Genomic DNA, 22,468 nt, shown 5'->3' with positions numbered 1-22,468 from the left:
GGGAACATTTTCTCTAAAGGATGGTGGCGAAAACTGCTGAAATTTTGAACAGTGACACCCAACACAAGCTAAGATGTTGGTAGATTTCGAGTGCGCAGCACCAGTCTTTGTCAAAGTGTGAACCATTTGAAAATTGGGGTAATAAAGTGTTCTTGTGTTTAACTCCGAATTCAAATCTTGATTCAAAATAAACCTACTTCTGACCATGATAAACACATGTACATATGACCTTTTAACCTAATTGGATATGAAGGCCATACCTATGACGTCAACCACCACATACATCCTAGCCTGGACATGCAAATCTCCTGGCAATATGTGAATAAACGGAGGTAAATTTTACAGTACAATGTTTGGCACGACAGTTTTTTTTTTCAGTGGGGGGGGGGGGTTAGCCTGAATACCATCCTCCGTACTAACCGCTGGCTCAGTATTTTCGCTTGCTAACCACGGATTGAGCCAGTGGTTACTACGGAGAACGGGGGGGGGGGGCATGATTTAGCAGAAACATTGGAAATTATCAATCACATGACTCAAGGACCAGATTTTCTTCATTCTATGGCTGTGATTTTTCTTTCTCCATCACACCTTTTCCCACGGCCCCTAGAACTTCCTGTTCCGCCCATGAATAATGACACATCAAATTGCAACGTTCTAAGAAAAATTGGACTCAAATTACTGACCAATGATTGCCCCATCCTTATGCTGTTTTACCAGAAAGGGGTGATTATGGACTCATGTTCTTATGTACAATCGTTCTACAAATGTCGAGGCGTTAGCTGTGGCGGAAACCTTTGTTCCGGCCAACACGTGTATACGTGAATACTATCTCTGTTTGTTACATGTAATGTTTAACAACAAAAATATGATTTTGAGAAGAATTGATAAACTTGCAAAACCTTACCTAGTTAGACGGGTAAGGAAGCCTTTATTGTACACTTGTCCGGAGTGGTCCCAGTGACCTTAATCAGGTCAAACAAAAAGAGGACTTCACAAATACACATACACAAGCTAATGTAAGCTGGTCTTATAATCTTGAATGTGGATCTGGCTAAGGTTTTGACATTCGTCTAAACGCATAGTGATATATAGCAATGGGAAGGAGAATTTAGACACTATTTGAACACTATATCGCTATATACATGTACAACAGTACAACAAATGAACTATACCAGGACAGTCCCCTAAATGCTTTCCTACCGTGCCATAGGCCTGAATGTTCCATTTATAAAAAGCCAAAAACTGACAATTTTGGCTGCCGTAGATGTTTACTTCAGTCAAGGATCCTTGCTTCAGTGGACAGTTGTCCTAGGTGTCTTGTGACGTAATTCATGCCGATAGAATGCGAAACTACGTCACTGCTTGTGGACCAATCAGCTAGAGGCGTGGTTGCGCAATCACCAAAAATGCACAAACTATTAGATATTTCCTGTAGATAATGAATATCATGAAGCACAGCCATGGCTGTACAATAAAGTGACAACCAAATTTAAAGCAAAAACAAAGAATGCATCTCTGGAGGAAAGACGTCTTTCAAGCTGGCTTTAAAATGCCTCTGATACCAACTCATTGCCTGAGATGTAATTTCAAATATCTACTTCACAAGAATAGATAGAGGCTTTCGCATCGTGACGATATTGCTTTCGCCAAACAGGCTATGTTTTTATGTCTCTGTGTGTGCGTATGTGTGTGTGTATGTGTGTGTGTGTGTGTGTGTCTGTGTGTGTGTGTAGGTGCGTGTGTGTGTGTGTGTGTGTGTGTGTGTGTGTGTGTGTGTGTGTGTGTGTGTGTGTGTGTGTGAACAGCATAACACAAAAAGTCGTCGGGTGAATCTTATCATATTTGTTATGAGGGTAGGTGACAACAAAATAAAGGACACGGTCGATTATGCCCCCCTAGTTGCAGATCGTGAAATAAAGTAAAAAGGACCTCAAGACATTAAAAAGATAGAAACTTACCAACTCACAGTAACCCAACTGTTATTATACCCATGACGCAATACATTGCAGGTTACACAAAAGAATATTTCGCAAAAAGTGAGTTCCACAACGACGTCATGTAACTATTGTCCAATAGCCGCCTTGTCTACAAAGATTGTTGGAAAGATCAAGAGTCAAGGTTACTTAAACTTTCGTAGTCCAGCTTTTAGCTTATTTGCATACGAACATGTTAACAGAACAATTTTCCAATTTTCTTCGGGCACACACGGTGACTCTGACGTTTTTCGAAGCATTCCATTGTTCCTGTGTTCGTAGTCAGCACCCAAGGTCAGGCGAGAGCCCATTGTGTGCTGTACACCTGTTGCACATGCGTCATAGAGCCCCGGAGCACTAGGAAGGCTTCGCATCATAGCCAAATAGCCAAACAGGACAGCATGACTAGTAGAATGAATTAATAAAGACCTTTTTATTGTACATTTTTGCCCAACTGAGCTACTAGTACTGGTCACAACAAAGACATGTTTTCAAACATACGCATGTTGGTACGAGTATTGTACGGTCTAGCACATAGGTTCGGCTTCTTTGCAATTCTTGGTAATGGTGAAAATGTAGGATTACAAGTGTATGGGTTTGACTTTGGGTTCGATTTATGGGGAATAAAATATGTTGGTTAATGGGGCCGGGCAAAGTGGCGTTTTGTTGAACAAACGTGTAAAGAAATCAGACCAAACAACACATCCGATACAAGTTCCAATAGATCCGTTTGCAAAATCCCTACCGCCACACGAATTGGGCTCTAGCGCTGGACATTTCCCTAGCTAATACTTTGATACTGGGATTGAACTACAATTTCCAACATAAAGCAACATGTGGGATTTAATCAAATTTGCGGCCAGTCTTGTGAAGTAATGAGCACTCCATCGCTTCTATTTAAGCCTCGGATCAGACGCTGGACTTCCCCTTTGTGTTTGAAATTACAGTAAAACCCTGTTACAGAATTACTTCAGTGCAGAGGGGGTATTACTGGCGATATATTCATCTGAAATACAGCCAGTAGGTACCTATCTGAGTAATGAGGCTGCTGTGGTGCCTTTTAACATGCTTGAGGCATCTCCTAGATCATGGGACCCTTCATTTTACGTCTCTTCTGAAAGACGAATACAGTTCTAACCAGAATGCCCTACTCCGGATTCGAACCAGGGTTTCTTAGTTACCAACCAATTGGAACCAGGAGCTCAACTGTGAGGCTGCTACCAGTTGAGCTTCACGGACATGCTGGCGATGAATTCAGTACAACTGCTAAGTCCTCTTCTTTCTTTCTTTGCAGGTCTAGGCCTCAAAAGATGCCCTTTTTAAAAGTGTTTTTTGCATTAGCATAAGATTTATCGACAACAAAGTTTTACAAAGTTTTTGGCCGATCCATCTCTTTAGTATAAGTCGATACATGACTTACAAACTTTGTAGAAATGTCGTAGAATTTTCAAGCAGGCAGTGACGAAACCAGCTGCCGACATACATAGAATCAAAGCATTTTCCGTGATAGGACAGCTTAATTTTGTACGACATTTGACGCACTATCCCAAGAATTACTCGGTTTGCGATAGTACGACGAATGTGACCAAGTCAAAGAGTCTCGCTCAGGAGATAAAAACACGGCACTTCAAAGAATGTGAAAAATATTATCAAAACAAGTGGAAAATTACAAGCTAATTGGAGATCGAGCGGCAACGTCTCAGCTCGCAGGAAGTGCGCGTGCGCAGCTACACTTATTTCGAACGAGTGACTTGTATACGTAGTTGAACGTGGGGAATAGTGCTGGTGCTGATGTCATCTGACGCATGTACTTGCTGTTGTCAATTTGATGATAATCTATAAAACTGGCACCAACCGTCTACGGGCTTCACTCTAATCGTGGATTCCAGTGGATAAACAACCAGACCAACCAAGCTCCGAGTATCAAGTCAGAAAATGTTGAGGTAGGTTTTAACTTTCTTTCCTTCCTTTTTTTTCGTCTCTGTGAAAACTTGGGGGCGATATCATCCCTGTTGAAATGTCCCGCTGTTTTCTGAAAGTTATTCTGAAATAATTAGTTGGTGGTTTGTTCTCTTTTCGGAGTAAATGCTGCTAAAACTAGTACTTGAGCGATTTGTCTCTTGTGGTTGTCTCTGTAACAAGTGAACGAGTGTCGTATCTCCGTGGAACTGCACCGCTGTTTGTCCTTACGGATTTTAATTTTTTTTTTTTGGAATTGGAAAACTATGATTTACCATGTGGCAAAACTTCTACTGCGTACTCATGTCAGTACCGGGGCCGGCGCGGCGTCTCGTCTTGCCAACGTTTCTAGTCTCTTCACAAGTAGTGAAAATGAACTTTGAAACTTTCTCTGTAAGATTTGGCCCGTACTTTGTGCTTTTTGCGGCTGGAATTGGAAAAAGGACATGAGTAACGGTGCAACCTTGGGCACCGAGATGATCAGCGGTCGGATGGCCCGAAGTGATGTTCTCAAGGTCTCCGTTGTCACATAAGCGCCATAAGTGGGTTATTCACGACTTCAGAAAGATCTGAAAATCCGGGATAGTAGGAAATGACTAGCCTATACTAGCTAGACTCCGCGGGTCGCTGGGAAAACAGTAGAAATTGGCCAAATAGAGTGAATAGTAAGCTAAGAGAGTCGGCTTCGGAGAGAGGGACAATAGGCAACCCGACTCTCTTAGCTTACTATTCACTCTATTTGGCCAATTTTTACTATTTTTCCAGCAATCCGCCGGAGCCTGGCATAGGCTAGGATTGAGGAAACGAATAGTCTCCACCAGACTATCTACGCTGCCTGAAAATTAGTAAAAATCTAGCTTGGCAAATAGAATAAGCTGCCAGGAGAGTTTGGCCACGAAAGAGAATCGTTTGCCTTCCCAGTTTCCGGCGGGCTCACTCTCCGCGCCGAATTCTAAAACTTCTACCCCTGCATTAGCCTACTCTTTACGCAGAGGTTCGGCCCCGGCTTGCTTTTGACGTCTTTTAGGCGTTTTTATTCGATTTTTTTGTTTTATTTGGCTGGCGGACAAAAATAAAACCTGATAGAATAGACAGTCCGATAAAAACGCATAAAAAGACGCCCCAAAGAGGTCGGAGCCTAGCTGCATGCTCAGAGAGTAGAAATTGGCCAAATAAACTGAATGATATGCCAGAGGAGTGCCATCTATTTGACCAATTTCTACTACTAGTTATTTTTTCCCCAATCTATGGAGGGTGGCAGAGACTAAATTCTTTTATCACAAAACGTGTCGTGTTGTTTTGATCGATCCTGGAGAGCTATTTTCTAAATAGCTGCTCAACGCCTAAAATAATTACTGGTGATTACTGGGCGCGTGCGTATACATAAAATCACAATGGCATGTCAACTTTGCTGCAAGGTCACTGGTGTAATTACTACATGTACGTAAAACGAACATAGCAAGCATGTTAATCGTTTTGCTTACGTCATGTTTGACGTGTCCGGTGGCTAACTGTCAATCAGAACTTAAAACAATTAGTTTTTGCGCTACTATTTTCCCCACGGGATGTACAATGACAAATCTAAGAGGTCTTCCTCTTATTTGTTGTCTCGATTTGTAGTGCACACCTTTTCATACGCGATGAGACGGACTTCCTAATTAGAGGAGATAATCTTCACTAGTATGTTTGAAAGACGAACTTAATTCTTACTTCGCCAGCCCTTCCCATTCCAACTACGCCCTCGCATTGTCGTCACACATATTTTCTCGTCTGGTTAGGCCCCCATTCCACTAGACGGCGATCGCGTTGCGCTCTCGTTGCGACCTCAATCGGAATTGTGTAACCCCCCTTGACTTCATAACTGGAATATCATGCAAAATAAAAAAGTATGACTGAAAAGACAACAAAACACACAAAGCGTAAAATGATTAGTTTTTTGTCCAAGAAATTCGTTGAGCGCTCTGTTAACTTCTCGGTTGCAGCGAGCGTGCGGTGAGATCGCCGTCCAAGTGGAATGGGGGTATAAGGCCATACTGACTTATTATTTGGATGACATCCACGCACGCATCAATCTCATATATAGTGAATGAGGGAGGGCCCAAGATATATCGTTTCTTGCGCTCATGTTTCTTGATTTTGATATTATATGCACTGTCATGTGTGTGCATTCAAACAATAAGCAGTGAACTTCTGAAAATATAGATGTATCTTTCACGGCTGCTAGAGTGATAGAATTATGTCCTGAATACGCGTTGTGCTTATTCAAGTATTCAGAATCTAGATCTGTAGACTGATTTCCCGGGGCTCGAGATTAAGAAGAACGAAACTTAGTGTTCTTTAGATACCCAATAAGTGTGCAAAACTCCGTGGCTCTTAATTCTATTGAAAATCAGTCTACAAAAACCTTACAAGAACATACACTGTATTCGGGACCCTGGTGACCACCCGGTTTCATTACTCTCTAGACGTAGGTTTCGCTCAGTCGGGTTTGTTTTGTTGTTGTTTTTATGCCATGTTATACGATTCTATGCTTTCCTAGTAGTGGGCGGGATTTCTTTCATTTTCTTCCCTCTGGAATCTCCTACATTCCACTACCACACCACATACCACCCTAGCAGCTGTGAAGGAGAAAATATTAAGAGTTCAGAAATGAAAAACAGGCATGTCGCCTATAGAGATATGTATCATCATACATAGTGTTTGTAAAACTTGAGCACCATACAATCATTGGAAATGGGCCAGGGGGAAATCTTTATCGAATAACATTCGTTTGAATATGCTTATTTTAATGTTCCAGCTATTCCAGACTGCTGCTACTGTCCCTGATAGTGCTGGCTGCACTCGTCACCGTTTCTGCGAGAAGAAGGAAAAGTGAGTTCTTTTATGTGGGGTATACTTCTTAATGCAGATTACATCTTGTGACAAGGAGGGTCGAGTCGTAGAATGATTGATTTGATTACACTTGCAAGACAGTATTTTTGCGCGGCAAAACTAGTTCTGGTGTTACAGTCGCTTGTTATGGTGCGGTTGAGATAGTGGCATATTTTAATAGGAATGTAGCTTTTTTCGCCTACAAAACGTGGAGAAATTAGCATGTTAGGGTGTATTTTGTTGGCTTCTTTAGATACTTCACGTATTTTGATTTGTAATCGAAAACTGAACAGTCATTCATATTGGTAGCTCATACACATGGGCCTTACCTAAACATTTCTTCTATTCGATTTTCATCAGTTATGAATATTCTAATGCTTGGAAATGTGAGAATGCTACGGATATTTCATCAGTTCAATAAAGCTAAACATGCTGTCCCAAGAAGCAGTATAGCCTATGCCTTCGAATTGCTAGATCGAGCTCACCTCTATCAATCATTTTTGCCATTTCAGCACCGAAATGCAAGGAGAGGAACATCCCCGGCACACAGCGCGTGTGCAATCCAAACGACGGAACGTACAACAAAGGCACCGTGTGCACATGGACGTGTAACGCCGGATGTAAATGGACAGGGGGACCAAAGACAAGGACGTGCAGAGGCCGCCCGGGAGAGTGGAAGAAGTTCCAGAGGTCTACAAGGAGATACCAGAAATCCAAGGGAATACAGTGTTCCTGTAGGTATAACGTTATATTAGGTATATCGCAATATTATAAGAAATATTTGAGAGGACGTACAGGGATTTTTTGGCGACGCCTTAGCAGCGGAGCCGTCAGTATAGTACTGCGATTGACACACACTTTAACAGCTTTTTACGATGTTTCCTAAAGTATGCTTTCTGGATGTTGTAATAAAGACCAATATGTCGTTACCATTTGCCGATGTTTTGAATCACCTTTTACCTCTTACAATTGTATATGGAATACGGAGTGATATGTCTTCACGTGGTTATTATTTGGAATTTATTCCGAAAGTGCACGTGTTTGAAGACCATTCCCGACAAATATTCTGACCCGGTGCTTGCTTTCCAGGTCGATCTTGTAGTCAGCCTGGAGACTTGGCTGGGTTCAGCGGACATAGCTGCACGGGGAGCAGCAGCTACGGGGCCGGTACAGTCTGCACATACGAATGCCCTGCTGGAACAGTCGGAACGGCTAGTAGAATGTGCTACAACGGTAATTGGATCACTGTTGGCGAGGACCAGGAATGCGAAGGTGTGCAATCTTTTTGTGATCACCTTCACGGAAACATATTGTTTTTCGTATTTTCTTCTTCTTCCTCTTCTTCTTAGACTAGTATAGACAAACACTTTCAACATTGTTAACTCACAAAGACGTACTGATGCTTCCAAAAGACATGAAATTATAAGTTACAATAGGGTATGCTAAATATAGTCGACTCACAAAGACGTGCTGACACATCAAAAAGACACAAAATGATGACATGAACCTCGGGGTTAAAACATTAATTTAATGATAGCGTGGAGACTTATGACACACAATAACACTTCTTTTTGCTTCAACCCACACAGCTGAACCAACCGGAATGCCGACTGTGTTGCCTACCGGTAAGCAAAATATTTGTCTTTAAACATAAAGAGTTCAGATTTACGAGGACTAAAAATACTGTTTACATCACATCAAACATCATTCTCGTTGACATTCGAACGCGTTCTAACGTTCTAGATGCGTTCGAATGTGTGCACGTCAGCGCAAAGCATGTTCTTGGAGAGCGTTAGAACGTTCTACTAAGACGCGTTCGAATGTATGCACGTCACTGTCGTCAGGGCAAAGCACGTTCTTAGGACGCGTCTTTATGTTTTCTTGTCGACGTAAAAGCTTACCTTTGATGAAGATTTGTCAACAGAAGTGTTACATTCTAGATTGTAATACTGGATGTTTTCGCATCTTCCAGGGGGTGTGTGATGATGATACGACACCACCGATCAAGAGAAGACCAAGAAGACGATGCGATAGTTCAGCTGGAAGAAACCACAGCGACCGTACCTGTACTTCAAGCTAGAAGTTAGCAAACAGTATGTGCATGTAGTATATACCGTCGCTGTTGATAACATGTAGGGGCTGCTTCCATGCACAGGCTTGACGTAAATTGTTTATAGCGCTTAAAGTTGCACCTCGGATCCTTCAGGAGAGGAAAACTGAACTATGTTAAGACTCAAACGACCACCTAGAGTCTGTGTTGCCGCTTAATGCACAGCGCACATTTATAAGTTTCAGAAATGCTCTTATCAGAGTCATTATCCAATGAAGGAAAAAAGAATTGAATAGCTACGTTGATGAAGGTTAGACATCCAGGTAATAAGATACGCCAAAATAATTACTCAAGCAACTGGATAAGATTTTGAAACAGTCAGACGTTTCAGACAGTATCCACTGTCTTTCGTCAGTGACTAACGATAGGACTGAGAACACCAGGTTTTATACCAAAACTCTGAATGGATATGTTAATGAGGTAAGACAATTTAGGATGTCTTGAAGTAGTCTTCAAAAAGAATTATTGGCATAACTTTGTCTTGAATTAATCTTCTTTTTGAAGACTACTTCAAGACATCCTAAATTGTCTTACCTCATTAACATATCCATTCAGAGTTTTGGTATAAAACCTGGTGTTCTCAGTCCTATCGTTAGTCACTGACGAAAGACAGTGGATACTGTCTGAAACGTCTGACTGTTTCAAAATCTTATCCAGTTGCTTGAGTAATTATTTTGGCGAATTGAATAGCTAATTGGTTGTCTATGCAGCTAAAAGATGACAGGCGGACTTTGGAATATCTAAATTTATTCTCATAACTCCACACCCTTTGTAGAATTCAACCTAGCCCTATACTAACCAAATAATATCAATAATATCTGTATGATTAATAATCTTGCATATACAATGCTTCACAGTCTCATACTGCGCATCAAATTGCATAGACAAATGATTATTCGCTCGACTAATCTATTAGACTCAAGATTATACGATTCATATATTCATCAAATTGTAAACAAAATCACTAGGCTGCTTGAAAATATATCGAATGATCTACAACATTTGATGTATTAACTAGAGATTGTTTGGAAAAACAAAAGAAAGCTATGTACTTCCACAGCATTAACCAAAGATTTATCGTCTATAAGTACGAGTATGTCATTTATTTCGCTTTTGTATTAAGCACATCAAAATTATATATATCTCTGTTGCATACAGTTCCTGCCTATACTAACTTTATCGAGTAGGCCTAGGTATCCAGACTTCTGTGAATATTAGATTATGAAGAACGGCGCTGTGCCCATTCTTCAAGTTAATCGGCCTTTCTTTCGACCAAAACTTGAAAAAGATCAACCAATCAAACCCCGGCGATTGTATTTCCTTCTATTACGTCAGAAATTGCGTCATAATGTAACATGCGCACGTGCTCACTTGGTTTTGTACGTACATGAACATATGTGACGTACAAAAACACGCCAAGCACTAATTACTATTGGCCAACCATCCCCAACGACCAGAAAATGGGTGGGGAATTAACACCTGGTCGACTTTCAAACAATTTAAAATGTTAAGTGTTGTATCATATGTAATTCAATCTATAGCGTCCATTCTAACAGGTATCACAATTTAAAGTCTACTATGCAATGTCCCCAAACGAAAAGTTTTGTTGATTCTAATTTCTGAAATGTCCCATATTAAAGTTTGCACTGATCTTAACTACCTTGATTTGTTGTGTGTGTTTTTCGTTTGCGTGTGTGTGTGTGTGCGTGTGCGTGCGTGTGTGTTTTATGTGTTTGTGCATTTGTGTATTTGTGTATGTTCTTTGATGTATTTACCACTTAACGCCCGGACAGACTCTTACAAACACTCATTGTCTCATTCTTCCTCCGCACAATCCCCGTGTGGAACGCCCTGCCTGGCGCGGTTGTTACGGCTCCCACCGTTGAGTCATACCGCGCCAGGCTGGAGGCCTGCCCGCCTTAGCCTGGGACCTCCTCCCCCCTTACTTTGCCCCTCGCGGGGTTTTCTGGGGGCAACAAATATGATTATTTAATCTAATCTTTATTCGCGTGTTCCTAGTTATTCCCTTTGACCCACCTAGGTGCCATGCAAGTCCGCATGGGCCGGGCATTGCATGACACAATGATGCAAAGTACCAATTCATTCATTCAAAGTTATTTACCCTTCTTTCCACTTGCTCAAAAATGTTACACCCTTCATTGCCTAGATAAATCCAAGGTAATAGTGAAACTTGGGAATTCTAGAGGGTGGAATATGAAAGGAATGACGGCCACTACTAGGGAAACATAGGATCTAAGACGGTTGAATTTTGTACGTAAACATGCCCTCAGTTTACGATCGTAGGAAAAATGCGACCCGGCCCAGGTCAAAAATGTCTCGCACGTGAGCAAAAGCATAGCACTTGGAAGGGCGCTAAAGAAAAGTGAAAAGTTATACCCCCATTCCACTAGGACGACGCTGTCACTGCGTGCTGTCTGCGAGCGGAAATTTAACAAAGCGCTCAACGAATTTCATAGATAAAATCATTTTTGGTGTGTCTTTTCAGCCACACTTTAACATTTTCATGATGTTCCAATTATGAAACCAATGATTAGACAAATCTAGGCCCCTATCTCACTGGACCCGCGACACGTCGGCAACCTCGCTGCGTCCTAAATTGGATTTGTGGCAAAACACACAAAGCGTTCTAAGATTCGTTTTTTTATCGATGAAATTCGCTGGGCGCGCTGTCAAATCGCTCGGTCGCAGCGAGGTCGCCAACGTGTCGCGAGTCCAGTGAGGTAGGAGCTTAGGTCGCAGTGAGAGCGCAGCGCGATCGCCGTCTAGTGGAATGGGGGCCTTACAAAATATACATGTACACCTACTCGAAGATCAAGCGGCAACGTCGCAGTTTGCAGCAAGTGCGCGTGCGCGGCTACGCTTATTTCCCACGAGGCCTGTTAGTTGAATGCGTTTTACAGGAGTGGTGACAATTTGGTGCTGACGTCACATAACGTATTGTGGTCGCCACACCTAAATCGATAATGATCTAAATAACAAGGCTAACCAGCTAAAGAATTCATTCTTATCGTGGAGCCCAGTGGATAACCACCCAGAACAACCAGGCTCCCGTCGCACGTGAGAAAATGATGAGGTGGGTTTCATTTCTTTTCTTAAGCTTGTCACCGTTAAGTGTGAACGAGTGTAGTATCCCTGTAGAGCTGTCCCACTGTTGTCCCTGCCTTGTAACGTTTAGAGTTTTTGGAATTCGGAAACAAGATTTACGATGTTGAGAAACTTCTACTGCGTTTCTGACTGAGGCGTGTCGTTATTCACTCCCGTTTTCTCCCTCTGTTTCATTGTGTGGTGATGGCGACAGGGCGACCTTTTTTGGGTGGAAACACTATTTTCCACTGTTAACTGTTAGTTATTAGTGAACATGGCGCCATGTGTATCGTTGCTTTCTGGGCGGGATTCTGATACACAATCGTGTGCGATCTGAAGCTGTATTTGAAAGATGCTGCAATTTATACATGTGCTAGACTCAGTCAGTACCGGGGATGGCGCGGCGCCAACGTTTGTAGTCTCTTGAAGTGAAATTTAACTTCTCTGTAAGATTTGGCCCGGACGTTGAGCTTTTTGCGACTGGAATCGGACCATATGAGTAACGGTTCGGATACAAACTAGCCATGGGGCACGCGTGGCGGGATAATACCGAGCGAAGGGCGGGGAGCGGTCAGCAGTCATGCCCAGTGGCCCGCAAAACTCTGAGTCAAGGTCTCTCGCCTTCTCACAATGCGGCCGGTTGATTCACTTTTTCAGAAAGATCTTAACATCTAGAATGGTATGAAATGACTAGTCTCCTCTATACTAACTGCGCCGGGTGAAAACATTCAGCCAAATACTTGGAAGAATTTGCCAGGGGAGTTTGGCCACTGTAAGGGATCGGTTGCCCGCGCACTTTCCAAGGGGAAGTTTCATCCTTACTCCAAGGGGAAGTATCATCCTTACTCCAAGGGGAAGTATCATCCTTACTCCAAGGGGAAGTATCACCCTTACTCCAAGGGGAAGTATCACCCTTACCGCGGGCTAACTCTCGACCTAGCCGAATTCTACAATCCATAACCCCTTAGGAAATCCTGGTGGAGGCTAGGAAATGAAAAATGCTTTCAGTAGTACCTACACCCCACCAGCCGTTCTGGCCTCACAAAATAGTTCGGAAACTGGCCAAACAGGGGTACATTATGCTAAAGGAGTTCATCTACCCTTGCATCATGTTCCTCATATTTGGTAAATTTGTATACTCTTGTATACTTATATTTAGTATATTCTGGTACTTTTGGCTTCCTATCGCTTCTTGGTAATGATATGTATGTAGGAGGCTGTATGATTAGTTAGAGTTGGTTTATCGAAGGCTGTAAGGAATATAAAGTTCTCTTTACTATTCAAGTATCTGAAGGGGCGAAATTTACTTAACACATAGCCGAAAAGATACATGAAGACTAAAGACTAAAGACTAAAGGGAGAAGAGGTGCGCGCGTGTAGCACTGTTCGCCGAGGGGCATGTCCCGCTTGGGTCAGTGAGGACAGCGGGTCAGCCAAGCCCGTAAAGTAGGCCGAGCTGTTGTTTCGAGGGCCAAGAACTATTTTGAAACTATAGACGGGAATTCATCCTCATATTGGCGAACACGACCATAAGTTATGCGCGCAAATATTTTTTCACCAAACGTCGTTGTCCAAATCCGGCCCGGTGCTGAGAACACCTCGACACAATTTCAGTGATTTCCGCGTGGAAGAGTTCAATTGAGGAGCACTAGTGCGAGAACAATCCAAGTGAAAGTGTTTAATTTAAGCGTATATACTCTCAGAGCAGAGGTTTGGCTACGGCTAGTTTTTGACGTAATTTTTAGGCGTTTTTGTCGGGCTTACTATTTTGTCTGGCTTGGCGACATAACGAAAACGGGACAAAATAGAAAGCCCAACAAAAACGCCTAAGAAGACGTCAAAAACAAGCTAGCCGCAGCCGAACCTCTGCTTGGAGAGTAACACATAGGTACAACAATACCCATCAGGGCTTTACTTTCTAGAAAGTACTTGCTTTAGATTTAACACTGCAGAATAGGCTGGGCAGACAACAGAAAATCACCTATCGTCAGATTCATACAAAATTCTAGTCACCCTTATCAACTACAGTCGCCGTTTCATAGAAGAAGAAGCTTTATTTGACCATGACATAATGTCTTTGATTTGACAAAATAGAAATTACAGACAATGTTGCAGGGGATAAGAGATGATCTGTCTTGGATTAAGTTTTCTTTGTCATTCTTTCCTCGAGACGATTAGCGTTTTCCCACAAGGCAAACAGGTTTTGAATTCCAACATGGCGCCATGCCCTGCTATTTTCGTGCGACTGTCAAATTTGGAACACAACATTGCCCAACTCACAGCAGCTAGAGGCAGATTTTATCTTTGCTCTTATCAAAGAATGGATCTGGAATGTCGTATCTACAAAATGGTGGTAAAACTGCAGTAAAACGGAGAATGATTTGCCGTGAGGACTCTGACCGTGGATTCAAGTTCCCACAAGATCGTATTTAGTCAATCTATCAGAGAGTTGTTTTCTACTTAACCGCACAACACCTGAAGTAATGCCCGCCTGCACGGAATACTGGGCACGCCTTTAAGTCGGAAAGGTGTGCCAGCGTACCCGAAAGGTCACTAATCATAATTACTGCGCACAATGAACACAGAAGCCACAACGTGCAGCAAACCGGTTTGCTTCGTGTCTGAAGATTATAGTGGCCAGTCAGAGCTTTGAACCATTACTTTCCGCGCTAACAATTTGTACCATTAGTCATTACAAACCGACGAGGTCTCCGATTTTTGTCCACTTGTTGTTTTGGTTTGTACTGCACACTATATATGCACACGCCTTTTCGTATATGCGACGAAATGAACTTCCTAAGATATTGTGTGCTAGTATATGTGAACACCAAATTTAACACTTCAAAATCAACCAGCCCTTCCCCTTCCAGTGACGTATACGCCCTCACATTGTAATTGTCGTCAGCTGAGTCACGGCGCATCCTGGGAAAATCTGTCCTCGACTCACGGTCACTGACTAGTACGGGCCCACCATTTTATGCATTGCGCAATCATGACAATCATGAGGAAATGTGATCGGAAAATCGTCGTTTTGAACATAGCGTCTTGACAGGTAGCCTCCGTTGCAGGATTTTCCGACGGCGATTTTTTCAACTTATCGGGGCCTGGTTCTTTGGCTGGGGGCCGTATCTGCTTGACGCCCTGTATCTGCTTGGGATCCTGGGATACATGTACAACCGCCCTAAAGTTTGTGACAGGAAAAGAAAATAGATAACTTGATTATTTAGCCTCTCCCAAAACCTGTTTAGTGATTAAACCCCTCGCACAACCCCATAATTCTCGACAGTATGTATATGTTAAGGTAGAGATTGATTGTAATCAGCTAAAATCGCCTATTGTGTCGGCAGAGATCCCTATCGTAGTGTCTGTAGACTAGATCTCTACCGGCATAATAGGCGATTCTACCAGATCACAATCTCTAGCTTGTGTCGGTAGAGATCCCGATCGGAGTGTCTGTAGACAGAGACTACGATCTAGATCTCTACCGGTATAATAGGCAATTCTACCAGATCACAATCTCTAGCTTCAGCCGGTAGAGATCCCGATCGGAGTGTATGTAGACAGAGACTACGATCTAGATCTCTACCGGTATAATAGGCGATTCTACCAGATCACAATCTCTAGCTTCAGTCGCTAGAGATCCCGATCGGAGTGTATGTAGACAGAGACTACGATCTAGATCTCTACCGGCATGATAGGCGATTCTACCAGATCACAATCTCTAGCTTCTGCCGGTAGGAATCCCGATCGGGGTCTGCACATTTTTCTGTGTTTGACAGCATGTGGATGTTTGCTTAAAAGACCATGGGAACCTTTCAACGTCGATTTATGTCACTTTAGATCAATAGATTGACTTGAAACTCAGAATTTATTAATGGGAGACCACCCTAACACATTCCTAGCACCCTGGTCGCGATCTCTGTCGACATGATACCATAAACTTCGATTCTGTCAGATTGTAATCTTTACCTTGACACATATTTGCTTTTCTTCACATCTGACAATGGTTTGAGGAAATCCGTTCCCTCTAATGTCTATCGCGGTTGTAGTCTTTTTCACCGTTATGTTGTAATTTTAGCCTGATGACCACCCGGGGCCACTATTATGACATTCGCTCCACCCTATCAGCTATTAAAGAGAAACGGTTAGAGTTCAGACATGAAAATAGGGATTTGACATATAGACATGTACTAAATTATATATACTAGTAGTAATTTCATCTCCGTCAGTATACGTATCTTAGTTTAAACAAGTCCGTCCACGTTAGCAGTATACAGAACTAAGTATACGCAACAGTGTCTTGTATCTATATATTGTTAATGTTTCTCCGTTTGTTTTACTGTTCCAGCTATTCCAGACTGATTCTAAGGGCTCTGCTGGTCCTAGCAGTAGTCGTCGCAGTTTCAGCGAAAAAAAGAAAGAAAGGTGAGTTGTTTCATGAGTGTCATACTTCTAACGACTGTGTCTTGTAAGAAAGAGGGTCGAGTGAATAGATTGATTTGAATGCACAAGAGAGCAGTTTTTCGCAGGAAAAACTCATTCTGGTGTTATAGTCACGTGCCATTATGCTGTTGATGAAGAGCAAATGACCAACTTATTGTTCAAAAGCTAACTGCAAATGTTACCAAGAAACATACGAATAATGACTGACTGCATTAGACATATGACTATTCTAACTTCAAATGTTCTGAATCTAAACTTGTTCAGTTTGACAATGTTAGAATGCCATGAAAGTTTCATTACGCAAAAAACAGATACTCTGAAAGCAACTGGATATGACCCTGGATGTCTAGCTTTCATCAACGTTGCATTAGTTCAATACCAAGAGTAAATACTTTGTCCCAATGAGCAAGTATGAATAGGGCTCAAATTTCGCGATCTCACTTGTTACACCTCTCATTGTTATCATTTCAGTCTCAGTATGCAACGCCGCCGACATTGCAGGCGCAGACCGCACGTGCGTTCCCGAAACGCTTTACGGCGGGAAGTACAGAAAAGGCACCGAGTGCACATGGACCTGCAAACCTGGGTGCAAATGGACAGCAGGACCACGGTGGAGGGTATGCAAAGGCCGGCCGGGAGTCTGGAAAAAACAAGTGAAGAGAAGCTACCAAAAAAGCAAGGGAATAAAATGTTCCTGTACGTATGCCATTTTCGCATTGTTAGAAATCTTTTGGAGTATTAGATTCTACTCGATGCATTGAATGCTTTGGTCTCATTTCCAAAGTGGGACCCAGGCCGGGCAGCTTGTGGGAACGAAAAAAGTATTTCTCCACGTTTTCAGACGAAAAGAAAACGACTCTTCTCTTAACATCACAAAACCCACACATTACAGAAATAGTGGGATCATTCGTCTTCCACTGTCTCGCAAAAAGAAGCCGAACCCAATAAGCTAGAACTTAGTGTCAGCAGTTAAGACTAGAGAAGTCATATGTTATATTGTTCATCATTATCTGTCCGTCCACTCTGTGTTACGTATACATGTACATGTACTTGCAATTAGCCTACGGGCAGGAATTTGCAATAAACTTTCTTTAAAAAACTACTCCAAACCATATATTACATATTTTCCTTTTTTGAATTCCTTTTCGTATTACTGCCCGGTCGTGCCCCGATTGGAAATGGGACCAAAGCATAACGTAGCTCTATCCCATGTCGTCCGATTTGTTCCTTTTCCTTAAAAAGCGTGGACAGAGCCAAATATCTAACCCATGGGAAGAGAGATCAGCTCTTCTAGAACCACGCATGGTCTGTATCGTTTTTCCTCATGTTTAACGCTGTGTGAGCTTGATTTATACTGAGGTCTGCTGAGACGTGAGTATGGTGCTACTCTCCAAGCAGAGGAGTGGGTCCGGCAGGTTTTTGGCGTGTTTTTAGGCGTTTTTGTCGGGCTATCTACTTTGTCATGGTTTCTTTGTCTCTATCAAAGAAACCATGACAAAGTAGATAGCCTGACAAAAACGCCTAAAAACACGCCAAAAACCTGCCGGACCCACTCCTCTGCTTGGAGAGTATATGGTGCCAGGTGACCTACAGTATATTGACGTTCACTCTTCTTCACTCTTCTTCCAGTGAAGTCCACTTCAAATACATAGATTAGGCAACTCTTCCCCATGAGTGGCTCAGGGAGTCCGAAAATCTAACACTGCAAACAAACAACTAAAAATACAAGCGGAAAACTTACGCCAGCATTGGGTAGTGCACGAGATATCACTGCACGAAATGGCCTCGTATCCCGGCGTATACGTACAGGGATTCCTCCGGAAATATTCCATATCCCGGTGCGGATTTAGCGTATCCGTTAGTTTTAACGGATACGCTAAATCCGCACCGGGATATGGAATATTTCCGGAGGAATCCCTGTACGTATACGCCGGGATACGAGGCCATTTCGTGCAGTGTATAGGCCTAGTTTACACACGCGTTTTCCAGTCGATTTGGTGTCTGCGGCTCTAAAACTGTAGCTACTTCAAGTCGACTTAGCTTGGAGTCGACTCAGAAAACGCATAACACTGTGTAAATCGGGCCATAGTAGCACTAAGTTGTGACATTTTTTTTCAATATTGGGCCTGGAAGTATTTGAAGACCATTCCCGATTAAAGTTCTGACTCTGTGGTTCATTTGCAGGCACACCGTGTGATACTGGACCTGGAGCCTGGGCCGGGTACCCTGGACCATCTGGCTGTAGCAGCCCGTACAACGCCGGTACATATTGCGACTACACATGTCCTGCCGGGTACACCCAAACCGGAACACGTCAGAGGTTGTGCTTCAACGGTAATTGGAGGGATGTTGACACAAATTTTGAATGTACAGGTGAGCACTTTACCTTGTTACCTCCCTGAAAACGGAGGTATTGATTGTTTTCGGTCTGTCTGTTTGTTTGTTTGTTTGTCTGAATGTGTGTCCGCTGTCATTTGAAACTGTAGAGTGAAAGGATGTTAGGCGGAAGATGGTGTGTAACTTAGGCTCGTATCTAAAGTTGGTCCTCCATTATCGAATTAAAGGCTGGTTTGACCCTGGTCCGAAGTTACATAGGCAGGAAAATTCTTGGACAGATTTACCGAATTACGACAGAATTTACAATAATGAATAAATCATAATATTCACACAAAAAAACTCTATATAGTTCACGGAGTTATGAGATCTTCCATTAGTTGTGGGGACTTGTATTTGGACACTCATATAGCAAGTAGATACATAACTACACATAGATTATATAAACGCGAAAGTCATTTGCATGAAATTTGCAAATACTTGCCGAATTCAAGTTTCCAATGAGTTATGAATCACAACTTAGGGTTTCATTGGTTTTAGTCATATTGTAGCACCGGTTATTTATATTGTTTGTAACTGCAGATATCGATGAATGCGCGGATGGCACCCACGATTGCGAGGGCACATGCACAAACACCGATGGAAGTTACGAATGCTGTCCAGACGGATTTATCTGGGCTGGCGACGGCTGTGAACGTAAGTTGACGCTGATTGCAGCTATGGCTTCCGTAAATTAAAGCTAAGAGTATCCAAAGTACTTTGGTTCAAATAAGCTAATGAATAGAACCTCCTTGGGTATGCAATCCACACATTTCAGTAAAAGTGTACAGGCTTGTATGCAGCTATACCCTGCTTGCGTAATTGTTTATCATCAACTTTGTTGTAAATTTCTTCATGACTGTGATGTGGAAAACAACTATACAGTTTCGTGGCACGAAGTTTAGACTGGCCTAACCGTAAGCGATATTTCTAGCAGTTTTGGAAACCCGTTTGAACGGAATTTCCTTTACAAAAGGCATCGATGATCATCGATGCTCGCATGATTATACCTTACTTAGGCCTACACTTTCAATATTGTCAACTCACAAAAACGTGCTGACATTTCTAAATACACGAAAGGATGGCATTAGGGTAGAGACAGTAGCGGGGGACTTGTGTATTTAGATATGAAGACATGAATTTGATAAAACAACACTTCTTTCTGCTCCAACCCACACAGCTGAACCAACCGGAATGCCAACTGTGATGCCTACATACGGTAAGCAAAACTTTCTCTTCGACAGACGGAGTTCACATTTACGCGAACTACTACAAAAACTGCTTACATCACTTGCCATTCCTGTCAACACTCGAACGCATTCGAACATTCTAGATGCAGTCGAATATGTGGACGTCAGTGCAAAGCATGTTCTCAGAACGCGTTCAAACGTTCTAGACGGTTCGAATGTATGCACGTCAGCGCAAAGCATGTCCTTAGAATGAGTTCGAATGTTCTAGATGGGTTCGAATGTATCTTAGAATGAGTTCGAACGTTCTAAACGGGTTCGAATGTATGCACGTCAGTGTAAAGTATGTTCACAGAACCGCGGCGTTCGAATGTTGACGGAAATGACGTACGCCACGTGAAGTAGGCAATTTTTGTAGTCCGCGAAGGTGTGAACACGCCTGTGTAGTAGAAGATATGGTGGTTCGGTGTAACAGAACTTTTCTCTTCGAGTCATTTGTTCGCATTGCAGCAATTGTAAAAGCTTACTTTTGGTGAATATTTGTCAAAGGTTGTATCATTTTCTAGCTGTAATAGTGAAAGTTTATCATCTTTCAAATGCCTAGGCCCATGATGATGACACGACACCATCGGTCCAAAGAAGACTATGCTCTAGTCCAGATGGAAGAAACCACAGAGACCTGTGCTTCGGACTAGAAGTTAACAACTACCAGTAGGTACTAGATATACAGTATACCCGGTCGCTGCTAATAATAACATGCATAGGTTTCTCCCAACAACAAAAAATTATAACATTCATGTCGTAAATTGTTTATAGCACATTGAGCTGCACCTAAATCCTCTACGGAAGGAAATTGAACTATTTTTAGACCTAATGCACAGCACACATTTATGAGTTTCAGAAATGCCTATATCAGAGTCATTGTTAAATGAAGTAATTAAAGGACGAATTGAATAAAATGAAGAATTGAATAGCGAATTGGTTTTCTGTGAAACTAAAAAAAATGCCACTGGAATGAAAAAAAAAAACGCCTTCCAATGACTCCGCACTCTTTGTAGAATTCAACCGAGCTCTATTTTAAACCAATAATATCAATACATGTATTAACAGTATCATTACTAATAATGTATATTCAACCATAATAACATTAATTGCTTCAAGTCTGCAAATCTAGCCTTAAATTGCATATACATATCATTATTCGATAGACTTAGACCACCAATTAGACTCTTGTAGTATTCATATATTTATTGAAATGTGGAAATTTCCAATAGAGATTTGCAATATCTAATATAACTAGAGCTTATTCGCAAGAAAAAAGAATGCTATTTACTTCCACAGCAATAGCCAAAGAATTATCGCGTTATACATATGTCATTTATTTTGCTATTAAGTCTTGGATTGAGTATAGCAATATATATCTTTTTGATAGTCAGTTCCTATTAGCATTGCAATGTGATTTAGCAAGCTATCTAGACCTCTGTGGGTATCAGTACAAATGTTATGATATCATTCTGTCTATAAAGAACAAATACCTTTTGTCAGTTCGTCTAACAGTAGTAATTTCAGCAAGATTTCTACCAGCACTTTAGTTTACGCGCATAGCTCTATTTGTCAATACTTGTTATCATATTGTGTTTAATCATTTGGCTGTCAGATACAAAGTATTGTACTCTGCCTTTCTTTCGACAAAAAAAATGGTCAATGAGTGACAGCAAACTCAACCAATCAAACCCCAGCGATTATAATTACTTCCACGGTCATGCATTGCATCAGCATGGAGCCATGTACATGCGTCATGCGCACTTGCATTGGCTTCAGGCGAAAGTGCCCGGTTGGCTTTTTACATGCGTGGAGACATTGATTTGTTGTATAATCTATGTGTGACGTACAAAAACACTCCGGACACGAATTATTTCCATCACTGGATATTAGCCAACCAATTTAATGACTTGAAAGTCAATGATTTGATTATAACACCTAGTTGACTTTCTAGAGACAATTTTGAATATTGAACGTTGTATGATAGCTCAATCCGTCGACTCGATTGTAACAAGTATCGGTGGCCTTTTGTGTTTTTATGTTAAACATTCTTAAAGTCTACTATGTCCCAAAAGATAAATTTGTTGATTCTATTTTCGAAAATTTCCCCACATTAAAGTTTGCATTGATCTTAAAGATGATTTTTTGTCGTTTTGTGTGTGTGTGTGTTTGTTTGAGTGTCAACAATAAGAACAAAACAAAATCAAGAACGTGATAGTGTGTACATCGTGCATGCGAGGAACTCCCGGCGATTAGACTGGCAAGTGAAATGTTTTCATAAACCCTGGTTTAACCCTTGAGAGTGGACCCACGGTGAGAGTTACATTTCCCAAATGGTGCGAAATGTGCCTTTTGGTGGCCAAACATCGCTGGCAAATTATTCTCCCTACTTGGATAAACTTGAC

At 41.9% G+C, this 22,468-nt stretch overlaps 2 protein-coding genes across 2 annotated transcripts; both read left to right on the top strand.

Moving 5' to 3' along the window:
• The first annotated feature begins 3,757 nt into the window (after positions 1 to 3,757).
• LOC136424281 (uncharacterized) lies at positions 3,758 to 9,146 on the top strand. Its single transcript, XM_066412824.1, has 6 exons — positions 3,758 to 3,916; positions 6,730 to 6,803; positions 7,316 to 7,537; positions 7,893 to 8,075; positions 8,393 to 8,428; positions 8,776 to 9,146. The coding sequence occupies exons 1-6, from the start codon at positions 3,909 to 3,911 to the stop codon at positions 8,784 to 8,786; spliced, it is 534 nt and encodes a 177-aa protein (XP_066268921.1). The 5' UTR covers positions 3,758 to 3,908; the 3' UTR covers positions 8,787 to 9,146.
• Positions 9,147 to 11,873: 2,727 nt separating this feature from the next.
• On the top strand, positions 11,874 to 22,199 carry LOC136423842 (epidermal growth factor-like protein 6). The gene is made up of 7 exons (XM_066412195.1): positions 11,874 to 12,007; positions 16,367 to 16,443; positions 16,933 to 17,157; positions 18,646 to 18,834; positions 19,378 to 19,491; positions 20,015 to 20,053; positions 20,626 to 22,199. The coding sequence occupies exons 1-7, from the start codon at positions 12,000 to 12,002 to the stop codon at positions 20,631 to 20,633; spliced, it is 660 nt and encodes a 219-aa protein (XP_066268292.1). The 5' UTR covers positions 11,874 to 11,999; the 3' UTR covers positions 20,634 to 22,199.
• The last annotated feature ends 269 nt before the right edge of the window (positions 22,200 to 22,468 follow it).

This window comes from Branchiostoma lanceolatum, chromosome 18 (genome assembly GCF_035083965.1).
Source record: "Branchiostoma lanceolatum isolate klBraLanc5 chromosome 18, klBraLanc5.hap2, whole genome shotgun sequence".
Classification (NCBI taxonomy): Eukaryota; Metazoa; Chordata; class Leptocardii; order Amphioxiformes; family Branchiostomatidae; genus Branchiostoma; species Branchiostoma lanceolatum.
Note: the sequence above shows the minus strand (reverse complement) of the source record. Positions and strands in the feature narration are given on the sequence as shown.

Coding starts and splice junctions, on each gene's coding strand:
- LOC136424281 (XM_066412824.1), top strand. Junction 6,804..7,315: donor TTCTGCGAGAAGAAGGAAAA/GTGAGTTCTTTT, acceptor TTGCCATTTCAG/CACCGAAATGCAAGGAGAGG. Junction 7,538..7,892: donor CAAGGGAATACAGTGTTCCT/GTAGGTATAACG, acceptor CTTGCTTTCCAG/GTCGATCTTGTAGTCAGCCT.
- LOC136423842 (XM_066412195.1), top strand. Junction 17,158..18,645: donor CAAGGGAATAAAATGTTCCT/GTACGTATGCCA, acceptor GTTCATTTGCAG/GCACACCGTGTGATACTGGA. Junction 19,492..20,014: donor GGCTGGCGACGGCTGTGAAC/GTAAGTTGACGC, acceptor CAACCCACACAG/CTGAACCAACCGGAATGCCA.